At 42.4% G+C, this 27002-nt stretch overlaps 1 protein-coding gene across 7 annotated transcripts in view; it reads right to left on the bottom strand.

Annotated features, from left to right (window-relative positions):
* The window catches only part of sec16a (SEC16 homolog A, endoplasmic reticulum export factor), a 34514-nt gene extending 9670 nt beyond the window's left edge, over positions 1 to 24844 (bottom strand). For 5 of the 7 annotated variants that reach the window (XM_026173445.1, XM_026173449.1, XM_026173450.1 and 2 more), the window contains exons 1-9: positions 10751 to 10829; positions 5741 to 9115; positions 5509 to 5660; positions 5204 to 5286; positions 4976 to 5090; positions 4631 to 4820; positions 4237 to 4417; positions 3997 to 4139; positions 3168 to 3229 (exon numbers count right to left, since the gene is read on the bottom strand). In XM_026173445.1, the coding sequence (XP_026029230.1) occupies positions 3168 to 3229; positions 3997 to 4139; positions 4237 to 4417; positions 4631 to 4820; positions 4976 to 5090; positions 5204 to 5286; positions 5509 to 5660; positions 5741 to 9043 (4229 nt within the window). In that variant the 5' untranslated portion in view covers positions 9044 to 9115; positions 10751 to 10829. Of the gene's footprint in view, positions 1 to 3167; positions 3230 to 3996; positions 4140 to 4236; positions 4418 to 4630; positions 4821 to 4975; positions 5091 to 5203; positions 5287 to 5508; positions 5661 to 5740; positions 9116 to 10710; positions 10830 to 24820 lie in introns of those variants that run through there. The other 2 variants (XM_026173448.1, XM_026173446.1) reach the window with 2 other exon arrangements.
* Positions 24845 to 27002: the final 2158 nt, after the last annotated feature.

The following is a 27002-nucleotide window of genomic DNA, read 5'->3' as shown; positions in this document are numbered from 1 at the left end:
TTTGTGTTTCACCTAGGTTTTAGGTAGCACCTCCCTTTTTGAATGTTTGTTATTTTGGCGTTTGTTCACCCCAGAGTTAAGCTTTCAGTTTGGACAAAACAACCTTTCACTTGAAATTTGGCTTCTGGGTATGGTTTTGGGGACAAGGGTGGCGTCACTTCCTTTTTGTCTACAGCTTTTGGTTGGCAGTTTTCTGGTAGGGTAGGGGGTATACTAGCCACAATGACTTTTGATGTGGATGGTTTTGCACAACGGCCCACCATGGATAAGTTGCAATGATGCACGAAGGCAGATTTGTTGTTGGTGGCTAATTTGTTTAATGTTAGTGTCCCCTTAAATGCACAAAAAGCAGAAATTAAGCAGTGTATGGCAGAGCAGCTGGTAGAAAAGGGGATAACTGCAAAGGTGAAACCTCGACTGGTTGATGCTTCTGAGAATTTGGTGGTGGATGTGGGAACAGAAGCTGCAGCAACCATCCCACAAGCTGTCAGTGGATGGATGACACTGGGGCGGAGGCTCCTGCTGCCATTTAGGTCCCAAACATTGAACCAGCCGGTCAGTTACAGGCAGGAATGGTTACAGAGGATATCAAGCTCGCCCTTTGCCTGAAAGAGGTCGAGCTTGAGACTAAAGCCAAAGAAGCTGAGCTTATGCATCCCCGCGTAAGGGCTATGGAGCTGGATCCTTCCCAGGAACACAATGCTATGTCTACCCCGTGAGCAAAACTTCCGAGACATTCTCCTCTGACCAGTTCAATGCAAGTAAACAAGTTGCCTTAGGGTCACCTTTCAGAGAAAGTGAGGTTGATTCTTACTTTAACGCCTTTGCATCACAACCACTTTAAAGTGGCCCAGTGGTTAGCTGCGAGTAAAGTGAAGGATTTTATTAGCTAAGAGAATTCGTCCTATTGGAAGAATTCAAAATGTGTCTCCCTGAGAATGTTGTTGTGTATCTCAATGAGCAAAAGGTGGTTTCTAAAGCTGCTGTTCTCACAGATGAGTTTTCGTTTTCAGCTGTGCACCATGAAAAGGTTTCTCCTAAGTGTCAAACGCGCCCTGATCTAGTTCCCATGACTCGTCGTGAATACTTTTATTGCCGTGACACTGGACATCTCATTGCTAATTGTCCGTTGCTTCGCCGCAAAGAGCAAGCTCAAACCTCGAAAAAGACAAAAAGTGTTGGTTTCGTTCGGTCGGTGTCCGCTCCTAATCCCGTCAGTGATGAACCAGGAAATGACTGCCTTGACAGCAGTTACTGACCTTTCATTTCAAAAGGGCTCGTCTCACTGAGTGGGAAAGAGGAAGATAATGTGCCGATTGCAATTTTGCACGACACTGGGGCTACCCAGTCTCTCATTTTGGAGAGCGTGGTGCTGACGCTCTCGTATGAGGAGTGAAAATGAGTGTGTTATGGGCTCCGATCGAGAAAACACTAAACACCACTAATTTGAGGGATTTTCTTTCTCCCAAGTACTGAAAACTCAGTGTAACCACCTCTGAAGTTTTCTGATCAGTTTGTTTGTGCAGTGCATTGTCTGAATAGTAGCATGTTTTGTGCTTGGGGTCTGCTCTGTCTTGCTGCCCACAGTAACTGTCCAATCATGGCTGTGGTGCCCTTGTGGGATTAATAGGAATAGGCTGTAGGTTGTTTTTTTTTTTAAATGTACATATCTTCTTGTACTGAAGAGAATGAAGCTCTATCCCGACGTAGCTGAAGCTGTTATGTTCTTCTCGTCCAACTTGAAAAGCAGCTTTCAGTTTGGGGATGACTACTGTGGAGAACATGTCTGAACCACCCCACATAAAATCATCTACATGACATGCAAGTACCCCTGTCACCTTATAGAGATCATCTAGCCAGTAGAAGACAGCTGAATCTACTTTTGACACTGTGCCCCCCAGCTTCTGCATGGTTTCTTTCACCCAGTTTTACCTGCATAATGAAGCATCTGCCAGGCCATAAACACATTTATTCAATTTCATGTAGTTCCTTTGCTCTGTGCTTCTACCGGTGGTAACTGAGCCAGTTTACGCAGCTTAAATGTGTTAACGCCGCCATCATGATTAAGGCGATTAAATTTTTTTAACGTACTCAACCAGTCTAGCTTTGGGTACAATGCCCCCTGGTGTTTCCTTGAGTGTGCACACACACCTTGTTGATAGAAATTTCTGACCCTTGTCTTTCTCGACTTCAAACACATCGTTTCTTTTCCAGTTGTCAAGTTCAGTTTGTTTGGCTTGCGAGAAGATATCTTCCTTTACCACTAATATTTCATCTCTGTTTTTGTCTGTGCATGACTTGGCATCTTCAGACCGTGTCACTTGGAGGTTGTTTATTTGCTGCACATTAATGGAACCCATGGATCCAGCAATTTCCTTGGGCTCACTGTACTCCATGTTGTACCACTTTGTGTTTCCCAGTGGCTTTTCCTGCTCGACTGATTATTTTTCCAGCATATGTTTGACCCGTTTCTTTGTCTGTGTATTTAATTATTTGTCCAACTTTAAGTTTTAGTCCTTCTATATCTGTGGTTGAGTGGGACAGTGTAGGACCTCTTTCTCTAGCTTGTACTGGATCACAGAAGGACTGTTTTCTGTAGTACCAAGCAGTTCATTTTTTGTTGATACCATCTCCTCACGTTTGCTTTCAAAAATCGTGTTCCTCACCAAGTACCACTGCTGGGGTCTTTAAAAGATTTTCATCTGTTTTAATCTGATTTTCCTCTTCAGTTTCTTCCATTTTCACTTGTGGTTCATCCACTTTTCTGAGCCTAGACTGGTGTACTCTGACATAGGTTCCTCCACACCTGGCAAATATTACTACACCTTGGCCAATGACCACACCTGGACCTTTCCACTCATGACAATCTCTCCTTTTATAATAGACTTCGGCCCCAATTTCATATTTGTCAACAATGGATTGCAGCTGTTTGCGAAAAGCTCTTCGTATCTCTCAGAGCATTCAGCTTTCAATGTTAGTCCAATAATCAAAAAATTGACATTAGAAGTCCAACTTTAATGGTCGCCTTCCTTTGCACAACCACCAAAAAGCCAACCTTTCAGACTTCTACTCCCCCCTTTTCCACCTGCGTGTAGCCACCCCCTCCACAGGACACTTGTGCAGTAGGTTACATACATCTTAACACAAAGAAGGTAGAATTCCCTTACTTGACAAGAGGTCCAGGGAAACCTCGCAGTTCTGCCTGATCAGTGGTATCCTGCAGCATGGTCTATAAATACAGGCAAAGGATATAATAATTCTTCAGATGTCCTTCAGATTATGGTCATACACATATATACACACACACACACGCCTACACACACACACACACACACACACACCCCCAAAAATCCACAGAAGCATTCAGTCTAAGTTTACGGGCAAATGCTAACAGTTACTTCAGGGCTTCTATCAGAAGATAATGGATATCATCAATACTGTTCCATCTGCTCGTCATTTTTTTTATGAATGAAGATAAATTCAAATTAACAAGAAGTTAAATCACTGTTAGACAACAGCTGATGGTTTTGAGACTGCATTCTAGCTAATGCAATCTCTCTTTTGCCCTTCGCACAGGATGTTTACCTGCATACTGCTCAAAGGTTATTGCTCAGTATTACTGGGACTATGAGCAGACATCTCGTCTCTTTCCTACTTTATGGGAAAAGCTGTCTGAATCAACCCATACAATCTAGTGGTCTTTAAGTGTCAGTGATTTCAGATCATTTAGTGTTGTACATTTAACATTGTGTCTGCTATAGTAAATCCGCCATAATCTTAATGAGATAAATAATGGGAAATAGAAAGAAAGGAAGAATTTTTTCCTTAAAAGACACAGCTCATTAGTTTTAGTGCTGCTTATTTTGCTAGGTTTATTGAAACCGGAGTAATACAGTTTCAGGAACATCTTCCAAAAGACCCAAAATAAACAAACAAAAAAAGCCAACCAAAAAACAAAACAATATATCAATGAAATATGGTCTGTTAAAGCCATACCTCAAGGTTGTGGATGTCAACTAAAGCAGGCTGTCCTGCTGAGGGCAGATTTGGCAGAACCTGAACAAGATGTCCACCAGGTCCAAAACGAGCACAGCGATGTGGTATGGTGAACTTTTCTGGGGTTGCAGGACGAGGAGGGGCTAGAGGAGAAAAAAAACAAAGAGAATCAGACCATTCAACTCAGCTAAGGACCCTTAGAAATGAAAAAAATGCTTCAAAGAGTGATGCAGCACTTACGCTGCTCAGGGGCAATCCAGGTGCTTTCGGTGGTATACCCAGAGGGATAGTACTGGCTATAGTTGTGAGATGCATCAGTCTGATCTGGGTACTGCCCATAGGAGTAATCCACAGCCAGAGTGGATGATGTGTTATCATATGCTGCTGACACCAAGTCAGGCTGGCTCCTGTACACTTGGCTCTGTAACAAAGAGAGAATTATTATTTATAATGCAAATGAAACATTTAAAAAAAAAAAAAAAATACATGGAAAAAGAATTTGTAAATTAATTTTTGCTTTAACAATATTTCTACAGTGATTACTCATAAATTTTGGCCTGGTCTCCATTTGTGGTTCAGCCAGATAACTGCATACACAGAATACTTGTGAGACATATGTGGGGAAAAAAATTGCCTGTTGCGATCGTGAGCTGAAGCTACTCCGTCTGCTGTGGTGACTGTGGGAGCTGTGGACTGACTGTTCACTGTGGACACTGCGCCGGTCAAAGTCATCACCATAAGCATCTCCCTGACGACGGTAGTCCTCATCAAAGCTAGCATCGTAACCAGGATAGTACTGCCACTGGTCCTCATAGCCAGCCTTCCTGCGAGTGAAATGTTGTAAATTGAATTTAGATTTTCTTTTTCCATGAGACACGCATGAACAATAACACTTCTTACACTGCCTTTTATTACTCACTGTAAATGTACATTAATATTATAACAACTCCATGATGTCCAAACAGTATTCTCTGCATACCTGGTAGGATACATAGATTGATTGCTGTAGCTGTCTCCCCTTCTGCTATCATCATAAGCCCAGTAGGACTGGTCATAGTATCCTCTATATCTGGGGTCATAGTGGCCATAGTATCCTTTACGCAGAAAATATGAAACGGAGACAGGGAAAGACATGAATTAAGAAAAAAATAAATAAATAAATAAATAAATATTCAAAGCTTTCAACACTATGAGCTACGAGCCATACCTCCAAAGTACTTGGCATAATTTGCATAATAATCACTATAGGCACTTTGGTTTGCTCTGTGGTAATCCTCGTGATAGCCTTGCCTTAAGGGGAGAGAAAAAAAACAATTCAAAGATAAGGTAATGATGAATGAAGTAGTACAATGTATTAACACAGATTTTTTACATCCAACAAAACCAACATCACAGCAGGGAAGTCTTTAACTTGCAAAATCCTCTTAAGATACTTAAAAACTCAATTTATAAATCAGAAACACGTGAAAAGACAGTACACACCATTCAAGTAATCTTGTGAGTTTCACTAACCTGGATGATGGCCTGTCAGAGTACTGGCTGGCTCTAGAGTTAGGACGCTCCGGCTGAGGCTCTCTGTACTGGTAGTTTGTATCACGATAACTTTGGGTCTGCCCCTCATATCTGCCATACCAAGGATCTACTCTGTTCCTGTATGGTCCTGCCTAAGAGATAAGAGCACCAATAGAAATTGGGAAATAAATATTCACATGCTAGGTTAAATAAAAGGACACCTTATACTTACTTGATAATATGGCTGTGCTCTAGGATCCCCAGATGGAGGTGGGTATTGGCCAGAAGGATATGGTGCTCTGCTATCTGGGTAGTCTCCATAATTATTATAATAGCCACTATACATCTGACCCGGTGCTGGTGGAGGCCCATAGCCTTGATGGCTTCCTGCAGAGGACGGTGGGCGAGGTGGCTCCGCAGGAGTTGTCTGTGGAGCCCCTGGAGGACCTTGAGGCCCAGGAGGAGGAGCATTTCCTGCAGATGGCCCCTGTATTGGAGCAGGATACTGGTAACTGGGGGGTTGTGCTCCACTCGCTGTAACAGGAGGAGCATCTTTTTGTCCGTGCTGTGCAGCCTGAGAATCTAATACCTTAGGAGGTTCTGCTGGGGGCTGCTGGGTGTTTGGAGCCGTTTGAGAGGGTGCTGGTGGTACCTGTGTGGTAGATGAAGAAGTTGGAGTCTGGACAGAGGCATTCCCTTCCACTTTTAGAGCATCTTTGGTGACCTGTAGGTAAAATCCATTACTAGATTGTGGAGACTCGTGAAGAGAGGAAGGGTGTCCAGAAGCCTGGCTCTGGGCTTGTGATTGGTGCATAGAAAAATCAAGCAGTTCATAATTTGATGGCTGATTATGATTAGAGGAAGGATCATTCACAAGAGAAGTTTGCAGATTAACTTGGAGAGCAGAGTTACTCTCTCCAGCCACTGATTGACCCCTTGAAAGAGGAGGGCGGACAGGCTGGGGATGCGGCGATGCTGTGATTTCTGATGTCGTAGCTGCTGTGTTGTCTCGAGTCAGATTGAGTGGACTCTGATTAGAAGCCGAAACACTGAAGCTCAGGATTCCAGGAGAAAAAAGTGGATTTTGATTACATGTTACTGAAGCTGGTTGGGAGGTAGTGGGACCCTGCCCCTGTGCAATCAATCTCACAGGTGGGGTAGTTTCCCTAAGGCTACTTTGAGTGGCTGCTTGAGGAGTGGTACTAGGGGGAATCACACTGTAATTGGACACTGGCGGGGCAATGAAAACAGGTTGGTGAAGCGAGCCAGACACAAGGAGAGATGCATAGCCCAGGTTGCCTTGAGAGTCACTTGGCTCTGCCTCACTCACCTTTGGCGGGTTCTCTAGATTCTCTGAGTGCTGATGCGAAGGTGGCTGGGTTCTTTGGGAGGGCTGCAGGTCCAGTGGACCATCCTCTGGAGGTTGGATAACATCAGCACTTGGCTCTCGTAATGGGGCAAGAACTATTGGGGCAGCAGGGGCGAGGAGGATGTTACCGCCCAAGGTCGTAGGATCATTCTGAGCCCACAGAGTAGTGGCAGGACTCTCACAGGGCTGATTAACTCCATGAGCACGGGATGAAGGTCGAGAGTGAGAATAGACCACTGGGTGTGTCAAAGGAGGTACGGCACCTCCAGCACCTGCAGGCAAAGGGTGACCTGAGCCATAAACATTTTCCATATTGTCTGGTGGCTGCTCCATATTACCTGGTGTACAATCTGCACCCCCTTCTGCTACCATTTTAGCCCTGTCAACCTCAGCAGGACGCACCCCGACCCCATGTGAGCGCACAGGTTCGAAAGAGCTGTTAGCACTGGCCTGAAAGATACCGGTTGGTTTGGGAGGGCTAGGCGTGGGGGGCCACATTTGCTCCAGAGAGCTCTGCTGTACACCCACATCTCCAGCTGGAGAAGTGTCAATCTGTTCAAAGTAGCCTCCAGCTGCAGCTGCAGCGACAGGCTGATTAGGATCATCAGAGAGTCGTGAGCTTTCCTGTTGAATAAAGGTGCCCACCACCCCCTGATGTCGACGAGTGCCTGTTCCACTCCCATGGCTCATGTTGCTGTAGTTGGACGACACACTGGCAGATCTCATTGGTCTGGGAATTGAATCTGGAGTCTCCAGGTTGGGTCCAGTTTCAAACTGCTCAGCACTGTGGGGTGCAGTAGCAGCAGTATTACTATGGATTTCACTGGGTAATACTTCTTGGTTTGGAACACACTCCAAATTCTCTACATGGTCAAACTGTGAATCCGATGGCTTCTGAGCATTTCCCTGTGATGGTTGATTGCCATCGATCATGTAAGGTACTTGTGAGTGATCTTGAAGAAAAGCTCCTTGGTAATCTGAAGAAACATCTGCATGACTACTGTGTGCCTGCTGGTTGTTGTGAAGTTGAAAAGTTCCAGCAATACCATTTACTGCCTTATTTCTCTCTGCAGACAGCGTTTCCTCATTTTCCACATCATTGTCTTTGAAGAACATTGAAAGTGTACCGGATTCCTGGTAATGTGGAAGTGGGGCTGGGACAGTACTAGAACTAGGCCCAGGCCCAGTACTGGTTGCAGGCTGAGATCCAGCAGCGTCAAGAAGGGGCTGAGGATGACCCATACCAGTACCCATTTGATGGTAGCCCGAGTCCTGTGGGGGCGGGTTAAACCAAAGATCTGGTGCAGCAGAGCTCTGACTGAAGTAACTCTGTGTTTGGAAATGGGAATTATGCTGTTGGGGACCATTTGGGTCTGGCCACTGAGAAGTAGGAGGTTTTAGTGGATTTTGAGAAGGAAGAGAAGCCTGATTCTGAAGATGTGCAGGTTGGGTCGGAGGGGTAGGGGTGTTGTGAAGGGGTGATGGGCTGTGGGAGGGGTACATCTGGGTTTGTGGAGGCATATAAAATGGCTGTGGTACAGGGTCACTAGTAGGCTGGAAATAGTTCTGAACTGATGGGGGGCGACTTCCGTGATCAGGGGCCCACTGGGAAGAGGAGGTGGTGACCGGTGGCAGTGGCTGGAAGGGCACTGGCAGAGGACCAGACTGTCCTTGAAATTCAGGGTTCAAAGGTGTCTGACTAGGTTCTGAGGCTGTAGCCATAGGTGCTGACTCTGTGGATGCAGATGGTATCTGTTCTCTTGAATTAAAATATCCCTGTTCATTATGTGAGGATACGTATCCAGTTGGACCAAGGGGTGGTGTACTGTGAGGGTTGAAGAGGGTCACTCCAGAAGCAGCAGCTGTGGCACCCTCCAGTGTCTGTGGTTGCGGAGGCAGCCCTGAGCCAGGTTGAGGGTACATGGCATTAGATGGTGTTTGCACTGGTGCAGGGTTGCTGTTAGATACTGTTGGGAGGCCACCTGCAGCCATAGGGGGAGGAGCTCTACTAAAAGCAAAAGGGTCTGTCATGGGTTGAGCAACAGGAGGCATTGTGGCAGGAGCTGCAGCAGCATGCTTGTAAGGCCTGGTCCTGCGGAACATATTGGGCCCAGAAGGAGGAGGGCCAGAGGCTCCTGGTCGTCCAGTCCGGGGAGGGGGCTGCATGTCCGCAGAGTTAACAGGTCCGAGGACCAGGTCACTCTAAGAGATCTCACTGAAGACTGAAGTCAGGCGTAGCTGAATAGAGACAAGAAAGAGGAAGTGATTAACAAAAAGCCCTGCCTCTTTGGGATACTTTACCACACCTTTGTTTGCATTTTAGCCTGTGGTCCTATTCAAACCAAACGTACAACGTGGCAAGTTCTACATCAGCCCTCAAGATGCTGTGGTGGGTAAATACATATAGTGCTCAATTCAATACAACACACTTGATTTACTGTAATGCATACTTGGTATACTAGTATACTATCTACTGTTAATTAAATGGTCTGTAGAGCATTTGATGGTCATCTTACTGGTAATATATTATGAACCAAAGCACTGATGTAAGTCTATGCACTTGTATAGTGTATATCACCCAGGTGAGGAAAATATAATATATGAAATTTATGAAAATTTCCTTAAAAAAAATAAACAAAAACAGGAAACTTAAATTAACATCACAGATCTCATGGAGGCTGCAAAGTTGAGTAGCTAAATAGTTTCTTTAAAAAGAAAAAAAAAAGCACCTGCTTTTGCGTCAAATGCAGCTTTTAGCAGAAAGTCAAACTGAACTGCTCTACTGACAAGAGACCACAGTGCCATTGCATCTATAGTTGTTTCTTGAGTTCAGGTAAGGATGAAATCAGCCAAACAGGGGTGGAAGCTATGATTAAAATTATTTACACTTAGCATTAACTGGTAACTGTCACATGAGTCGTGCCACTACCCTTGTACAACATGTGTACACTTTTCTCAGTTGAAATGCAAAAGTTAATAGTGGACAGTCATTTAAATCACGCCACTACGTAGTATTAAGATCAAGGCGATGTATATTATTTGTCAAACAGAGATACTGAGCGTGTCTCAGTAGGAAGTTGAGTCAAGCTAACACGGCCTGTCAATAAGCATTTCAAATGCTAGATGTTTGGAGAGAAAGAAGACACGGAACTAATGTAACGTAGGGAAGTACATTTGGCCAGACGGGCTCTACCGGGGAGATCCCGGATCTTCCCGGCGCTCTAGGATATAAATTTACCAAGAGCCGTTGCACCCTCTTAAGCTTCGTATCGTTAGCACCGCAGATCTGCCAACTTAGAAAAGTCACAAAGTTAGCGTTGTTAGACATACGCTCCCTACTTCTTATCACTACTTGCCAGTTGTTTCAATATAGATGGCTGCTAAATCTCTTTGGTCTGGCACGACATTGAGATAGTGTTACACATTAAGCGACAGTCGGGTAAAGGTCCGGTGATTGGTACAACAGCTAACGGGAACCGTTCGGTGCTCCGTATGTCCCAAACGCCGGAGCCAGCAAATCACTAACATCTAAAGTCTGCCCGAATTCGTCCTTACACCAGCAGTTCTGTGAGTAACGAAAGGCGTAAAATTTCGGCACAAACTCAACATTGACATGGTTACACCGCGATAAGTTACAAGTCGCTGGCCACTCGTCGACCATAATTTAACAGGTTCACAGCCTGGTCAGCTAGCATTAGCACTGCTGCTTACTTAGCATTCCTGGCTAACTAGCCTGCGCTAATCACAAGGTAACAGTTCCCTGCCTGCCACAGACACCAGATTAAAACACCTAGAGTAAAACATTGTTAATTGTGTTGCAGATATACTCTTACCCGCTGTCGGAAATGTGTACAGAAATGAATAAATTCTTACAAGTATGCTGGAGTGTGACACACCGCCACCATCTTCAATGAACACATCCTACTAGGCTACGTGTACAAGCAGCGTCACGGGCCAAACAACGACTGCGTCGCAAGAGGGTGGGGGTTATTAAATACCCTTTCCGTATATTTATCATCAGATTCTTTTTGAGTGCAAAATTAATTGAAATATGGTATTTTGACGGCAATGCTATAATGAAAACACTAAATAGTCGTGTTTGACTTGGACATGGAAACTGCAACACAATTTTAATGCACTTAAAGGGGAATAAATAGGGACTCCAGATTCTAATAATGACATACCCTATGATATATCAAATTCATGCTAAGCTATGTGTGCAATAAAAGACTATAACAGGCTGCTCGTGTTGTGTGAGGCATTATAATAGACTACCATAATAGACTATTTGTACCACTCAGTGTACAATTAAAGCATGCAAAACGGGTATTTGTCCACTGGGGAGCACTATCGTATCATCAACCTGAAAGCTTCTCGGATGAGAGGTGAAACGTCTTCAAGCAACTTAAAGAAGTCCAGACGCTTTTCTTTCCAAGCTCTTTAGACAACCTGAAATCCACTTGCTCCTTATTGGCAAAGTAGGTAGGAATGAGCCACCAAAATAAAATGATCTTCACTTGTTCTTGAATATTGTGGCATAGAGTGACAGTTTGTTTAAATACCCGGTTCCACTTTTTACAGATGTCAACTAAAGCTGAAGTATAGTGGGATTTGGTCTCGTTAAATCAAGTCAAGGAAGTCAGAGTAAGTCAAAGTCAACCTTATTGTCAGTTCTGCAACATATACAGAACATAGAAGAATTAAAAAAAATCCCCCAGCCACAGTGCGAAACTATAGTGAATCAAAAATAAGAGAAAATAGGGAGATATAAGAATATGACGTACAGGTATGAATATACATATATATTATATCAAACTACAGCTCTGAATTGCATGAGATATATACAAGTAGTGCCATATATGTCTTAAAGTATATGAATTGTACAAGCATTCTTAAAGTTATATAGATTATTGCTGATTTTTGTATGAAAATATGAAGTATAATTGAATTACTAAAACGTCTGTGTACAACATTACCGTTGAGACAACATCAGTATGGGACTGAATGTTTAGATAGCAGCAATATTCTCTTCTGCAACCATCAGTAGTAGTAAATATAAAGACTGGATTCAAGACACTTGTGTGCTGTCTTACTGTTGTCTTATTGGGAATGTTGTTGATTTTGAATGTGAACTTCCACAGACATAGTATGTGAAGTTCAGTTTCCACATCAGAAGCAAATGTAGAGGATTGCAAGAAAAAAAATCTCTTGCCACTGCACTCACTATACAGATAAAAATAATTGGCCACACCTCTTGATGGTTGTTTTTTCTGAGCTTTGCCTTCAGCCTCTTAGTTAATTCAGATAAAACTGAGATTATTGTACTTGGCCTTGAAAATCTTAGAAATTTGGTATCTAACCAGATTCTTACTCTGGATGGCATTACCTTGGCCTCCAGTAACGCTGTGAGGAACCTTCGAATCATTTTTGACCAGGACATGTCCTTCAACGCACATATTAAACAAATATGTAAGACTGCTTTCTTCCATTTGCGCAACATCTCTAAAGTTAGAAAAATCTTGTCTCAGAGTGACGCTGAAAAACTAGTTCATGCATTTATTACTTCCAGGCTGGACTACTGCAATTCGTTATTATCAGGATGTCCAAAAAACTCGCTGAAAAGCCTTCAGTTAATCCAAAATGTTGCAGCAAGAGTACTGACAGGGACTCAAAAGAGAGAGCAGATTTCTCCTGTTTTGGCTTCCCTTCATTGGCTTCCTGTTAAATCCAGAATTGAATTCAAAATCCTGCTCCTCACATACAAGGTCTTAAATAATTGGACCCCATCTTATCTTAATGACCTTGTAGTACCATATCACCCTATTAGAGCACTTCGCTCTCACACTGCAGGCCTACTTGTTGTTCCTAGAGTATTTAAAAGTAGAATGGGAGGGAGATCCTTCAGTTTTCAGGCCCCTCTTCTGTGAAACCAGCTTCCAGTTTGGATTCAGGAGACAGACACTATCTCTACTTTCAAGATTAGGCTTAAAACTTTCCTTTTTGCTAAAGCATATAGTTAGGGCTGGACCAGGTGACCCTGAATCCTCCCTTAGTTATGCTGCAATAGATGAAGGCTGCCGGGGATTCCCATGATGCATTGAGTTTTTCCTTTCCAGTCACCTTTCTCACTCACTATGTGTTAACAGACCTCTCTGCATTGAATCATATCTGTTATTAACCTCTGTCTCTCTTCCACAGCATGTCTTTACCCTGTCTTCCTTCTCCCACCCCAACCGGTCGCAGCAGATGGCCGCCCCTCCCTGAGCCTGGTTCTGCTGGAGGTTTCTTCCTGTTAAAAGGGAGTTTTTCCTTCCCACTGTCGCCAAAGTGCTTGCTCATAGGGGGTCATATGATTGTTGGGCTTTTCTCTGTATCTACTGTACAATATAAAGCACCTTGAGGCGACTTTTGTGGTGATTTGGCGCTATATAAATAAAATTGAATTGAATTGAATTAGTTCCAGTGAAGGGGAAATCTTATTAATGCGTCAGCTTACCACAACATTTAGGACAATTCTGTGCTTCTAACTTTTTGGAAACAGTTTGAATAAGGCTGTTTCCTGTTCCAGCATGGTTGTTAACTGGTGCACAAAGCAAAGTCCAGAAATACATGGTTGGGTGAGTTTGGTATGGAAGAACTTGATTGGCTTTCAAAAGAGCCCTGACCTCAACCCTACTGAACACCTTTGGGATGAACTAGAGCAGAGACCGCAAGCATGCAACATTAGTGTCTGGTTTCACAAGCGCTTGTCTTGATGAAAGACCAAAACTTTCCACAGACAATTCGAAAGTGCAGAACATATAGAAACCCTTTCCAGAGAAACAGAAGTTGCGATAGCTGCGAAGTGGGGACTGATGCCATAAAAAAGATCCTGCTGTTAAAATGTGTAGAAGGCCCAAATACTTTTGTCTGTATTGTGCGTTTAATAAATAGGTAAAAACAAGAGGCCACCGAACATGTGAGGATCTGAAAAAAGTTAAAAGCAAAATGATTAAAAAAAATGTTATTTTTCCAGATTTAGGCACACTGTTGTTGCGTTTCTGAAGATAATCTGAAAGCACAGAACAGAAAGAAAATAATAAAGTACGACAGAAGAAAAACAGTCTTGTGATGAAGTGGCGACCTGACCGGGGTGTAACCCACCTCTGACCTTATGACAAGGATTAGGCTTGAGGCCTCATATGACCTAAATTGGATAATCTGTTAAGAAAATGAAATGGTGGGTGGATGGATAGAGTCCTCATAATTTGAAGGACAGATTCCTTTTCCATGAATTGCATTAGGCATTTCTTTAGCTGAACAAGGTCAAAAGTGTGCACTTTGTTTTGTTCAAGTATATTATTACAAATGTTTCATGTATTAAAATATCAAAATAAGCTGAACAAAAATCACTGAATCTTCTAGAGATAATTTATTCTGACAGATAAATGTACAGTATTAACTCCTGTCGTTGTAAGAATGCATTATAATGCCCCCCCCCCCCCCCCCCCTTTTTTTTAAAGCAAATGGAGTCCACCTTGTAAAATTGTGGTTGGGAAAGACAAACAACAGAAACCAAACACTCTCCTTGGCAGAGTTTAAACACCCAGCATGTGAGTATACGACTGTGTGTTGTTCAACCCCCCCCCCCTTTTCCTCAACTTTCGCTCAGACTTGTCAACCGAAACCTGCCCTCCCATTAGACTGTGTCAGGAGACTTTGAGGCCATGGGGCAGGTTTGAACAGACCCTCTCGTTTACACCTAAAAAATCCCCCTGGCTTGTCCTTTCCATGCAGGAAAAGTGTCTTGAGTAATGTGGAGCTCCTCCTAAGCCCTGGCTCCTAATAATGTAACAACTCGTTGACATGTGAAAGAAAGTAATTTTAAAAACAAAAAAAACTATATTACATTTATTATTATTATAGTAAAGATTATAATGAAATCTAAAGGAGTATTTCTCATGATTACATTTCCAAGGAACTGCTGCCTGCAAATTAGAAGCTGAAGCAAGTTTCAGGCTTTTCCTAATGATTTTTTTTATATTTTAACACAGTGTTATCATGTTATATCTCCAGTGGAATGTTCAGAGCCAGCATTAAGCAAATTAATTATTTATTTAGATTCCTTTTAGGTCGACCCCTCCTTACCAAACCTACAAAATCAAACATATGAAGCTACCAGCACTGGTGACCCCTTTGTGAATAAGAAGCAAGAAGTATCTTTATTTATGTCCTTTTATAGCAATTTTAAAGACTGACTCCATAAATATATGAGAAATTTCACTAAAAAACTGCAGTACAGAAATAAGCTCACAACCCACTTTCTTGGGTACATCTGTGGAGGTGCAAATGCAAATGTCTAATGAGCCATTTACACTAAAGAAACTCAGTGCATTTATGTAAGCATGTAGACATGGTCAAGATAATGTGCTGTAGTTCATTCTGAGCATTAAGCATGAGCATTACGTGACTCCAAACATGACATGGTTGTTGGTGCCAGATGGCTGGTTTGAGTATTTTAGAAGATGCCTGATGTTCTGTGATTTTCCTGCACACCTATTTCTAGGTTTACAGAGAAAGGATTAAAAAAATAAATTAATTAAATGAGCAGCAGTTTTATGGGCACAAATATCTTGTAGATACCAGAGGTCAAAGGAGAATGGTCAGAGTGCTTTGAAATTTGAGCTAAAGACAAATAAAACTTAAATAACCACTTGTTAAAATGGAAGTAAGCAGAATACCATCTCTGAATATGCAACATGTTGAACCTTGAAGCAGAAAACCACTCCAGGTGACACTCCAGGCTAACAGCAGCAAACTGGACCACGCAAGCTACTATTTGCATGGTCTCACCTTTATGACCACAGTGTACCCATCTTCTGATGTTGCAAAGATCAAACCATCTTAAAATAGTTCCTCTAACATGACAGTGAGCTCACTGTACTCACTGTAACTTGATCTCAAACCAATAAAGCACTTTTGGAATGTGGTGTAACGAAATATTTGCATCATGGATGTGCAGCCACCAAATTTGTGCTACACTATCATGTTAATATGGAACAAAATCTATGAAAAATGAGTTAGAGAAGACATGAAGTATTAAAGCAGTTCTGAAGGCAAAAGGAGGCCCAAACTGTTTTTAACAAGGTATATCTAATTGACCAGTATGTGTGTTTAGTAAATATTTTATTAGGCATAATAACATTTAACATTTTTATGAATGTATTTATCAACAACTAAAACTGTCTTTATAACTTCCCCTATGCATTGTCTTTTAACCTTTTAGGTTTGACAATACAGTATCCCCCCCCTCCCACGCACACACACACACACACACACACACACACACACACACACACACACATACATACACACACACACACACACACACACACACACACACACACACACACACACACACACACACACACACACACACACACACACACAAATTATATCTGCACCCTCTTCACACATGAAACCACAAACACATCACTTCCCATTTTATGGTTCATCTTCTCTAGACTTGATTTGCAACACACAACCTTATCACTGCTTTTTAACAGCAATAAAGAATGAAGTACTCTAAGCATTGTGGAAATTGTTCAATAAAATGAAATATTAAAATTGACATATTTATAGAACCTATCTTGTAAACATGCCCCATACTTAAGTTATCTGAGAACTTGATATTGAAGTTGAAAGATTGACATTTAAATGACAAGCGGTGGCTGCACCTGAAGTCCATTACTCACTCTGCAAATCTCAACACTTCATTGTACACAGCTAATCAGCACTATCTGCCGGGCTCGCTTCCTGTGGGTACACACCAGTTGTGACACTGGTAGCGTTTGTCCTCAGAGACCCTGCCTACCCTGTCATTAAGGTCATGTTTGCAGTAAAGCTGGGAGAGCGGATAATGTTTGGTTAACCACTGTCTCAACTCCAGATAAGCCCCTCAATATCATCCTGAGACCCCGTGGTTTGTTAATGGCACAGGGTCTCCAGATAATAGCGAAGGAATGAGTTTAACCTTGCTGAGGCACGTATGTTTGTGTTCATCTGTCGTCTGTGGCAGGTGTGTGATGACTGAGATAGGAGCAGGGAATAACAAATAAAAACATCTTTTTTTCATTGTTTTTGGTATTTTAACTACCGCTATCTTAACTCTTGTGCTAAAATTAATATCTTCAGTTGGTGTCAGAAGGTGTGAGCCGCCCTGAAACCCAAATTGTTCATCACCATGCTAGCAATAAAAGCACAAACACACACACACACACACACACACACACACACACACACACACACGGACACTTGCTGTTAATGGAGTGATAGAAAAGATTGTATAGGCAGGTGTGGGCCTGGTTTGACAAAGATCAGGGTGATAGTAGACCATCTTCTATCAGAGAATCTCTCACATCCCTTTATAATGACCCAGTGTTCTAGTACGATTCTTCCCAGCATAAAAACCCATCATAGTGCCTTACAGCTCTTACCAGTTGCAGAGATGCTGTCATTTAGAAGCAAATAAAATAGAAAAGGGAGTCACAGTTAGTCTACAATATCTTACAAGTATAATTTGTTGGTTAAGGAAGTCTCAGCACTTTACTCAGAAGCAAACGTGAGATAGCTTTTGTGTTATTCTCCTGTCACAGAACTAATAAAACCAGAACTAGTAACCTCTGAAATTCACTGGTTACAATCCAAGTTTGGATTAAAAATAATGATTCTGGCCTTTTTATCATTATACATTTCACTTGTAAAAGCAGGAATCACTTAAGCATGCTAACAACTACATAGACAGCATAAAAAATGACAGGCTAACCACCTTCTGGCTCTTGAAAACACCACCAGATGGGGACATTGTTGCTCCGGTGATTGAACATAAGACTGACTTTTGCCTGACTTTCCACGAGATGCACTAAAAAAATCAGTTTTTTTGGTAAATCATTTTTTTAATGCACAAAGTGCTTCTAGTTGTACGCATCCCAATATATGATACATACATTCACCCAGACAAAAAAGAAACCTAACACACAAGCAATGGTGAGAACTGTGGTCGAAAATAAAGGGCACATGACCACGATAACGAGAACAAGTAGAGAATATTTCCTCAATCAAAAGCCACAGGTGCTGAATTAGATTTATTTTTTATTTAAACTTCATTTGTGTGTGTGTGTGTGTGTGTGTGTGTGTGTGTGTGTGTGTGTGTGTGTGTGTGTGTGTGTGTGTGTGTGCGCGCAGTAGGGTACACTGCTGAGTATGTGTGTTGAGTGAAATAAAGTGACAGCTTGAAGTGCACTTATTTGATTATACTCTAACGGTCCTGTATCACATTTACCATTATTTAGGAAAATGAGTGCATGATAAAATTAGGGCTAATTTTGTTTTGGTGTTGATTAAAGTGAGAGTTGTGGGAAGATACCACAGAGGTGGAAAGTAATGTTTTTACAAGTGGAAGATGGATTGTTTTACAAGAGCCAGAGGGAGAAACTAAGTGTGGGAGGGACAGACAGAGAGGGGGAGTGTAGACGTCACATCTGTTCCTGCCACTCCCTAGGGGGCTCTGGGAGCATGGGAACCTTCACCAGCTCCAATAGTTGCAACAAGCTTTGCAAAATGCATTTATCAATTTAAAAGTTTAAAGAAGCAAAAGGACTGCTCGAGTGCATTGAGCAGTGGGAGGAAAAGTCCACACTAAAAACACTAGAAGTCCAGTTTTACAGAGCATCCACTCAAGTTACATAGAATAAACTTTTCATCCTCAGTCTTTGGGTACGCCAGTATAAATAAAGGCATCTGTCATCAGTATCTCAAGCTCGTGGTGTGCTCTGTCGATGTAAATACATCTAATAAAAGTATCTCTAGAATCTTGGGCTTCCTGTCTGTGGCTTGTGGCCTGCATCATGTTCAATGTACTGCGACGGGTTTTGAGTTACCCTTACTGTCATGTCTTGGTTTGGCCCCCCAGAATGGTGACCACCACACTTTAATAAGCCATTTCACAGGGGTCAATTTTCTTTTCTTCACGGCGTCAGCTGGGTTGCCCCATTCACCCTCTTCACCCCTTCCTCACCCACGCTCCCCCATTGGCATGTGTGCGGCCCAATGTTGTTTACTGGACTGAGCATTTAGAGGGGTTAGCGTTTCACCATGGCAGCTGTTGGCACCATGTGCCTCCCCTTCAGGCGGCTGGCCGACGGCACGCAGGCCACAGCTTCACACACCCTTCAGCATCCCCCTGAGGACCCTCACTCCCTCCACTCAGCCCTTCGCTTGGCCTTGGTTGAAACCAGTAGCCTTGATCGGGTATCAGATACCAGTTTAATGTGAAGACATAGTTCTGGCTTTAATTGATGGCTTCCAATTGGTGCTCACAGTCTGTCCGCAGTGCAGAGAAGTAAATTCAGTGACCGCGCACAGGATCCACATACAGTATCAGACATGACTAGACTTTATTTATTTCAGTGCAACAACTATTGCCATGTCTGTCGTTGGTAGGATTAAGGGCTCCTGTTACTACATTTTCCATGTCACCTCTCCCACTGATTTGCTTGACAACTGTAAGTAATCGTAGGGACTCAAGGAAAAATCCTTTAAATAGCTTCACCGTGAGACCGTAAATGGAAGCCTCTAGTCCCCCCCCCCCCCCCCAGGCTTTAGAAAAGGCAACGTAATCTCTTCTTCATGACCTGGATGTTTGATTTGGCAAAGATGTGCAGGACGCCCTTCCTGACACAACCCTCCTCATTTATCTGGGCTTAGAACTGGCACTAAGCGTACACTGGCTTTTGGTCCCATAAAATTTTAAGGGGTGGTGGTTATCTCTATTGCCTCATAGCAAGAATAGTCTGTCTTTGAGCATTTTGTTTGCCTGCTCTCCCTGTGCTTGCATGGAACCCACAGATACTGGGTTGGTTAGCGCTTCTAGACTTTATGCGAATATGAGGATGGAAAGTTGAGAGTGATGTCAGTCCAAGTATTTATTGGACTGATGTGTCTCAGTTGACATTCATGTTTTTTTGTGAGATGACCTGGCAGCTATTTGTTGGATTGCCACTGACTTTTAATTAAATTAAATTCAACCAAATTAGCAGGCATAATGATAAACTATAATAACTTTGGTATCTTGTAAAGTTTCGTGTCGCCCCGTTATCAGATTAACCCGCAGTACCTGTCCAGTTACTGCTTCACACGGAAGTATTAGTAGAAAAATCAAAACCCCTGTAGTGCATGTGTGATGATCTCAGTGTCTGCTGTAGCTCTTAAATTCAGTTTTGACCTTAATGGGTGGGAAGCTTGCAGGTTTGCTGGTTAGTTAGAGCTGGAACCGATCAAGGAACACAAGAAACTCTTGTCTTCCTTATATTTAGGCAACTCCCTCTTCCCCTGCATTGACTACATTTACATGGAGCTTAGTATTCTGAATAAATTTGGTTTAATAGCTAAACAAGTCCAGTTTGACTGGAATTTCTGTCTGCTTCAGGGGAGTGGAAAATAACTTTTATTAAAACGAGAGAAAAGTTGCACAATGTAACGATTACTTTTTGGCAGTGTTCACACTACACATGCCCTGAGCACTGATATAAATCCATGGGGAAGTGTGCTTTTTTGTTGTTGTTTTTATTGCTGCTTCCAAGCTAAAGGAGTTTGGTTTCCATATTTTTGTCATCTAATTTTCATTCTTTTTGTGTGCACGTGTATGTTTTTATGCTATTGTATCCGAGCTGGACCATACCAATTTGGGGGCATGTCTGGGAATCAAATCCCTTCTCCAGATCAATAAATACTGGTAGTCTGAAATATTAAATTAGGAATTTGGATGTGTGAGAGTATCATCGGTGCAAAAGTAGACTGAAACTCACTGATCTACAGGGTGGGCCATTTATATGGATACACCGTAATAAAATGGGAATTGTTGGATTGGGTTTTAAGGGGTATTTATTATTTTCTTCTTTTTTTTTGGGTTGTATGGAAGCCCCAAACGCAATTTCATTGTTCTTGACAATGACAATAAATAAATAAATACTAAATACTAAATTGTTGGTGATATTAAAGTCCTGTTTGTGGCACATTAGTATATGTGAGGGGGCAAACTCCTCAAGATGGGTGGTGACCATGGTGGCCATTTAGAAGTCGGCCATCTTGGATACAACTTTTGTTTTTTCAATAGGAAGAGGGCCATGTGACACATCAAACTTATTGGTAATGTCACAAGAAAAACGATTGTGAGCTTGGTTTCATCTTAACTTTATTCTTTCATGAGTTATTTACAAGTTTCTCTTTGTTCACAGCCATTGACATGTCGAAGAGGTTAACATGTGAGGAGCGGATCGAAATCGTGTTGATATCTGGTGAACGCAGTAACCGGGTCATTGCAGCAGATTTCAATGCAAGACACCCTACGAGACCACCCATCTCCCATGCTACAGTTAGCAAACTGCTTGCTAAATTTGGTGAAACTGGTTCAGTGTTGGATTTGCCAAAATGTGGATGCAAGAAAACTGTCACTAATGAAGAAACATCACTGGCTGTCCTAGCTTCATTCAGCAAGAGCCCACAGCGTAGCACTCGCCGCATGTCACTCGAGAGTGGCATTAGTCGAACATCCCTTCGGCGGATATTAGCTACTCACAAATGGCACCCTTATAAACTCCAACTCCTGCAGCATCTCAACGAGGATGACCCAGATTTGCGCGCAGAATTTGCAGAATGGGCAAAATGATGATGCCGTCATTCACCTCCTACATCGTTCCCTCGCTCACCTGGAGACCGCTGGAAGCACTGTGAGAATCATGTTCTTTGATTTCTCCAGTGCCTTCAACACCATTCTTCCCTCGGTTCTGAAGGACAAGCTGGAGAACTCTGGAGTGGACCATCACCTCACTACCTGGATTTTGGACTACCTCACCGACCGACCACAGTATGTGAGGACTCAGGGCTGTGTGTCGGACAGGGTCGTCTGCAGTACGGGGGCCCCACAGGGAACGGTTCTGGCTCCGTTCCTCTTCACCATCTACACTGCAGACTTCTCCCACAATTCCACCCAGTGCTTCCTGCAGAAGTTCTCTGATGACTCTGCAATAGTCGGCCTCATCACTGATGGGGACGACAAGGAGTACAGAGGACTGACTCAAGACTTTATGGACTGGTGCCAGCTGAACTACCTCCAGATCAATGCCAGTAAAACCAAGGAACTGGTGGTAGACTTCCGCAGGCACAAGCATTCTCCACTGCAACCACTGAACATCCAGGGTATGGACATTGAGGCTGTGGACAGCTACAGGTACCTTGGTGTTCATCTGAACAACAGACTGGACTGGACTCATAACTCAGACGCCCTCTACAGGAAAGGGCAGAGCAGGCTGTACCTGCTGCGGAGACTCAGGTCGTTTGGGGTGGAGGGCCCACTCCTGAAGACCTTCTATGACTCTGTGGTGGCTTCTGCTATCTTTTATGGTGTGGTCTGCTGGGGCGGCAGCATCTCTGCTGGGGACAGGAAGAGACTGAACAGGGTGATCCGAAGGGCCAGCTCTGTTCTAGGATGCCCTCTGGACCCAGTGGAGGTGGTGAGTGACAGGAGAATGGCAGCTAAGCTGTCATCCCTGTTGGACAACGTCTCCCACCCCATGCAGCAGACTGTGACAGGACTGAGCAGCTCCTTCAGTGGGAGACTGCGGCACCCACGGTGTGGGACGGAGAGATTTCGCAGGTCTTTCCTCCCCACTGCTGTCAGACTCCACAACAAAGACTTTAACTGAACAAACACACACATCCACACATGTGCAATAACACTAAGTGCAATAATCTTTTCTGGCATCGTTGTATTTTTACTCAGTTGTATATAGCATTCGTATTCTATTTTTATCTTATTGTATATTTTTATTCTATTTTATTCTACTGTATATAGTATATTATTTTATTCTATTCTGTACAGCTGTGTACTGTATTTATTCTTATTGTATTCTAATTTTTGCATCATAACTTTTGCACTGTCCACTTCCTGCTGTGACAAAACAAATTTCCCACGTGTGGGACTAATAAAGGTTATCTTATCTTATCTTAAAACAAAAATTGGAACAGGACCCTCAGTTCACGCAGAAGATTTTGTTCAGTGATGAGGCAAACTTTTATGTGAATGGTGACGTTAACAAACATAACCATCGCTATTGATCTGACACTAACCCACACTGGATGGATCCCTCCAAGACTGTTGGAACAACAAAAGTGATGGTTTGGTATATGGGGTACAACAATACATGCTACATGATGGTAAATGGCCTGTATTTGTATAGCGCTTTACTAGTCCCTAAGGACCCCAAAGCGCTTTACACATCCAGTCATCCACCCATTCACACACAGTTGATGGCAAGCTACATTGTAGCACTGGGGCGCACTGACAGAGGTGAGGCTGCTGGACACTGGCGCCACCGGGCCCTCTGACCACCACCAGTAGGCAACGGGTGAAGTGTCTTGCCCAAGGACACAACGACCGAGACTGTCCAAGCCGGGGCTCGAACCGGTAACCTTCCGATTACAAGGGAAACTCCCAACTCGTGAGCCACGATCGACCCATGATGATGTGTTTCCCTCTTTATGCACTGAAGCTGGCACGTTCCCTGAGTTTTTCCAGCAAGATGGTGCACCACCACATTATGGGTGCCCGGTCCGAGCATTCCTAGATGAACAGTTTCCTGAAAAGTGGATTGGTCGTTGTGGGCCAGTTGAATGGCCCCCAAGGTCTCCCGATCTGACCCCCTTAGACTTTTATCTTTGGGGTCATCTGAAGGCAATTGTCTATGGTGTGAAGAAACAAGATGTGCAGCACCTGAAACTATGGATACTGGATGCCTGCGCTGGCATTTCTCCTGCGGTGTTGCTATCAGTGTGTGAAGAGTGGGAGAAGAGGGTTGCATTGACAATCCAACACAATGGGCAGCACATTGAACACATTTTATAAGTGGTCAGAAACTTGTAAATAATTCATGAAAGAATAAAGTTACGTTGAAACCAAGCACACCATTGTTTTTCTTGTGACATTACCAATAAGTTTGATGTGTCACATGGTCCTCTTCCTATTGAAAAACAAAAGTTGTATCCAAGATGGCCGACTTCTAAATGGCCAGCATGGTCACCACTCATCTTGAGGAGTTTGCCCCCTCACATATACTAATGTGCCACAAACAGGACTTTAATATCACCAACCACTCCCATTTTATTACGGTGTATCCATGGCCTACCCTGTATATGTGTAGATTTTAACCCTTTAAGACCTACCATAGAACCAAGTTCGCCAGAGCTTATATTATATTTTTACAGGTTGTAGTGCCATTTTTTGGAGCATTCCAAGTTGCTATACATCAATACAACCATTATAGCCCAAATTTTAATAATATGTATGCATTAAGTGCATAGTAATTACATAAATTGCAAAAAAGTGCAATAAACTACAAAAAAAAAAAGAAAATCGTTTTTGTTTTTTTAACATATATTTCTAGTTAGAGAAATTTAAGAGGCTTATCTCTCAAAACTGTAAATACAAAAAAGTTGCTCAAAATAGTTTCCCACCACAGGAAATTTATTTTGAGTGTCTTCATAGTTTTTTTTTTGAAATACACCAATTGTTATTTACTACAGGAAAAACGAAAATAAATATTATAATGCAAATTTGCAAAAAAACAGCATATGCATCAAAATAAACTATTTCCAGCAGTGCAATATGAGTTGTGATGGCATGCCACACATGGTAAGCTCCAGACCCCACCACCAGTTGATTCACTTTAGTTTAATTTACAGTCACTACTTTAAAATATTCTACTTATTGTTCAATATTGTTTCTTTATTAAATGTATTTATTTTTCCATCACACCTTCCAATGTTTATATGGCGTGCACACATATTAACCTTGCAAGGTCAAAGTTCTGTTTCATGTTATATTAATACATCTTTCTTTGTTTGAGTTACCTGGGGGTTGGTTTCTCCTCCTGTCTGGCAAAAGGTGTGGCAAAGGGCTGGGAGACCTGAAGTACCACTGACAGCCTAATTGGATTGCACCACATGCTTCATCGCCTGGGGGGTGTTTCATGTTTATTTAATAGTTTTGTATTAGTTGGTTATATGGCAGCCATCTTGTTTTCCCCGTGTGTGTCATTTGGTTTAGCTAAACCAGTATTTAAGTTCCCCCTTGTGTCATTTCAGCAGGTCAGTTTATCGTATGTTTGTTTGAGGTTTTGTTAATTATTATCTTGAATTTAGTCTATTGAGTTGACCTCTTTTATTGGTCTGCCTGTTTAGGTTTTGGCTTTGTTAAATATATTTTTGGGTCAATAAAACCCCTTTTTTGAATTAAAACCACCTGTGTCCTATATGCTTTACTGCTTGGTCCCTGACATGAGTCCTAAGCATCCCAGAAACAACACAGAAAGTCATAAAGTCAAACATAACTTTTAAAAACACCAGTATAGGCTGATGGGTATGGAAGCCCGTTTCCGCCACTAAATAAAAACAAAAAAGCTAGTATCCATAACTTGAAGTTTCAAGTTATTTTCTCGAAATTTCGAGTTAGCTCTGCCAATCAAAAATATACGTGAATGAGGTCGCTTTTCTTGTTACCTGGAATCATATGGCGCAGAGGAACGCGCACTCAAAAACGGATCCCAACAAATTGGCGCTTTCGCGAGTACATTTGCTGATAGTAACACCATGTGATTCAGCTAATAACACAGGAATTTCATCATTTGTGAAGCCAGGCTGAAAACACTCAGCAATCTGTGCATTCACGACTGGATGTAATACCGGTAGCTTAGCTGTAGCATTTGTAGCTGAGGACTTCAGCTTCCGGGTAACGAGGAAATGACGTCATTCACGTAGATTACTGATTGGCAGCGCTAACTCGAAATTTCGAGTTACTTTTCTCAAAATTTTGAGTTAATAAATCGAAATTCAGAGTTATTTTCTCAAAATTCCGAGTTATTTTCTCGAAAATTCGAGAAAATAACTCGAGATTTTGAGTTATGGATCTTTTTTTTTTTTTTTTAGTGGCGGAAACGGGCTTCCATAGAATGGGGCCCTGAAGGTAAAAAACTACATATCCGAGAAAGTGACGTTACTTCTGGTTTCGGGCAGGTAATGGCGGACGTGCGATAGTTTGCGCTGATGATCTATTCCAACATAGGATGTGTTACGAACAGCTGATCTGGTCGGTAAAGCGTGTTTCTGGAATATTGTGTTTTTATTGCTGCATGTGGTTTTTATGCAATTTTTGCAACGCTCTATGTGGAAGGAAACCGTGACCTAGGACAAGCTGATGGCATAAAATGTAAGTACAACTCCTCCGATTTCATATGCAAAAAGAATTATTGCGCTAGCTTACCTGGTTGCAGTTCTACCGGGATTTAAAAATAACTAAGCAAAACAGAGCGTGCTGCTCTGACCGGCTTTAAAGGGTTAAGGGTGTGTCCAAATTCACTTGTAGCTTCCATAGATACATTATGCAAAAGTTATTATTACTTATTATGTTTCAGATCATCACACAAATTTTAACATTGGACCATGACAGCCAGACTAATTACAAAATGTGGTATTAAAATAATGATTTCATTGATTAAGGGAGAAAAGTTATCCAAACCTACCTGGTCCTGTGTGAAAAAGCAGTTGCCCCTCTTATTAAATCATGAATTAGCTGTGATTAACCACATTTTTTAAAAGCTGAGTTTAGTTTCGCTAAACACACTCAGGCCTGATGACTGGCAGACCTGTTGAATCAAGAAATCACTTAAATTGAACCTTTCTGCCAAAGTGAAGCAGCCTAAAAGATCTAAAACAGCAACAAATCATGCCACAATCTAAACAGCAACCTGAGAAACAAAGTCACTGCCATCTGTCAGTCTGCAAAAGGGTTACAAAGCCATTTCTACGGCTTTGGGACTCTAGTGAACAACGGTGAGACCTACCAAAACATCCTAAAGAAGAATGTCTGTTTGTGACCTCAAGCTGAAGTGCATTCGGGTTCTGCAGCAGGACAATGATCCGAAGCACACCAAGAAGTCCACCTCTGAATGGCTTAAGAAAAACAAAATGAAGACTTTGGAATAGCCTAGTCAAAGTCCTGCCCTGAATCCGATTGAGATGCTGTGGCATGACCTTA

Source organism: Astatotilapia calliptera, chromosome 7 (assembly GCF_900246225.1).
Source record: "Astatotilapia calliptera chromosome 7, fAstCal1.2, whole genome shotgun sequence".
In the NCBI taxonomy this organism is placed as follows: domain Eukaryota; kingdom Metazoa; phylum Chordata; class Actinopteri; order Cichliformes; family Cichlidae; genus Astatotilapia; species Astatotilapia calliptera.
Note: the sequence above shows the minus strand (reverse complement) of the source record. Positions and strands in the feature narration are given on the sequence as shown.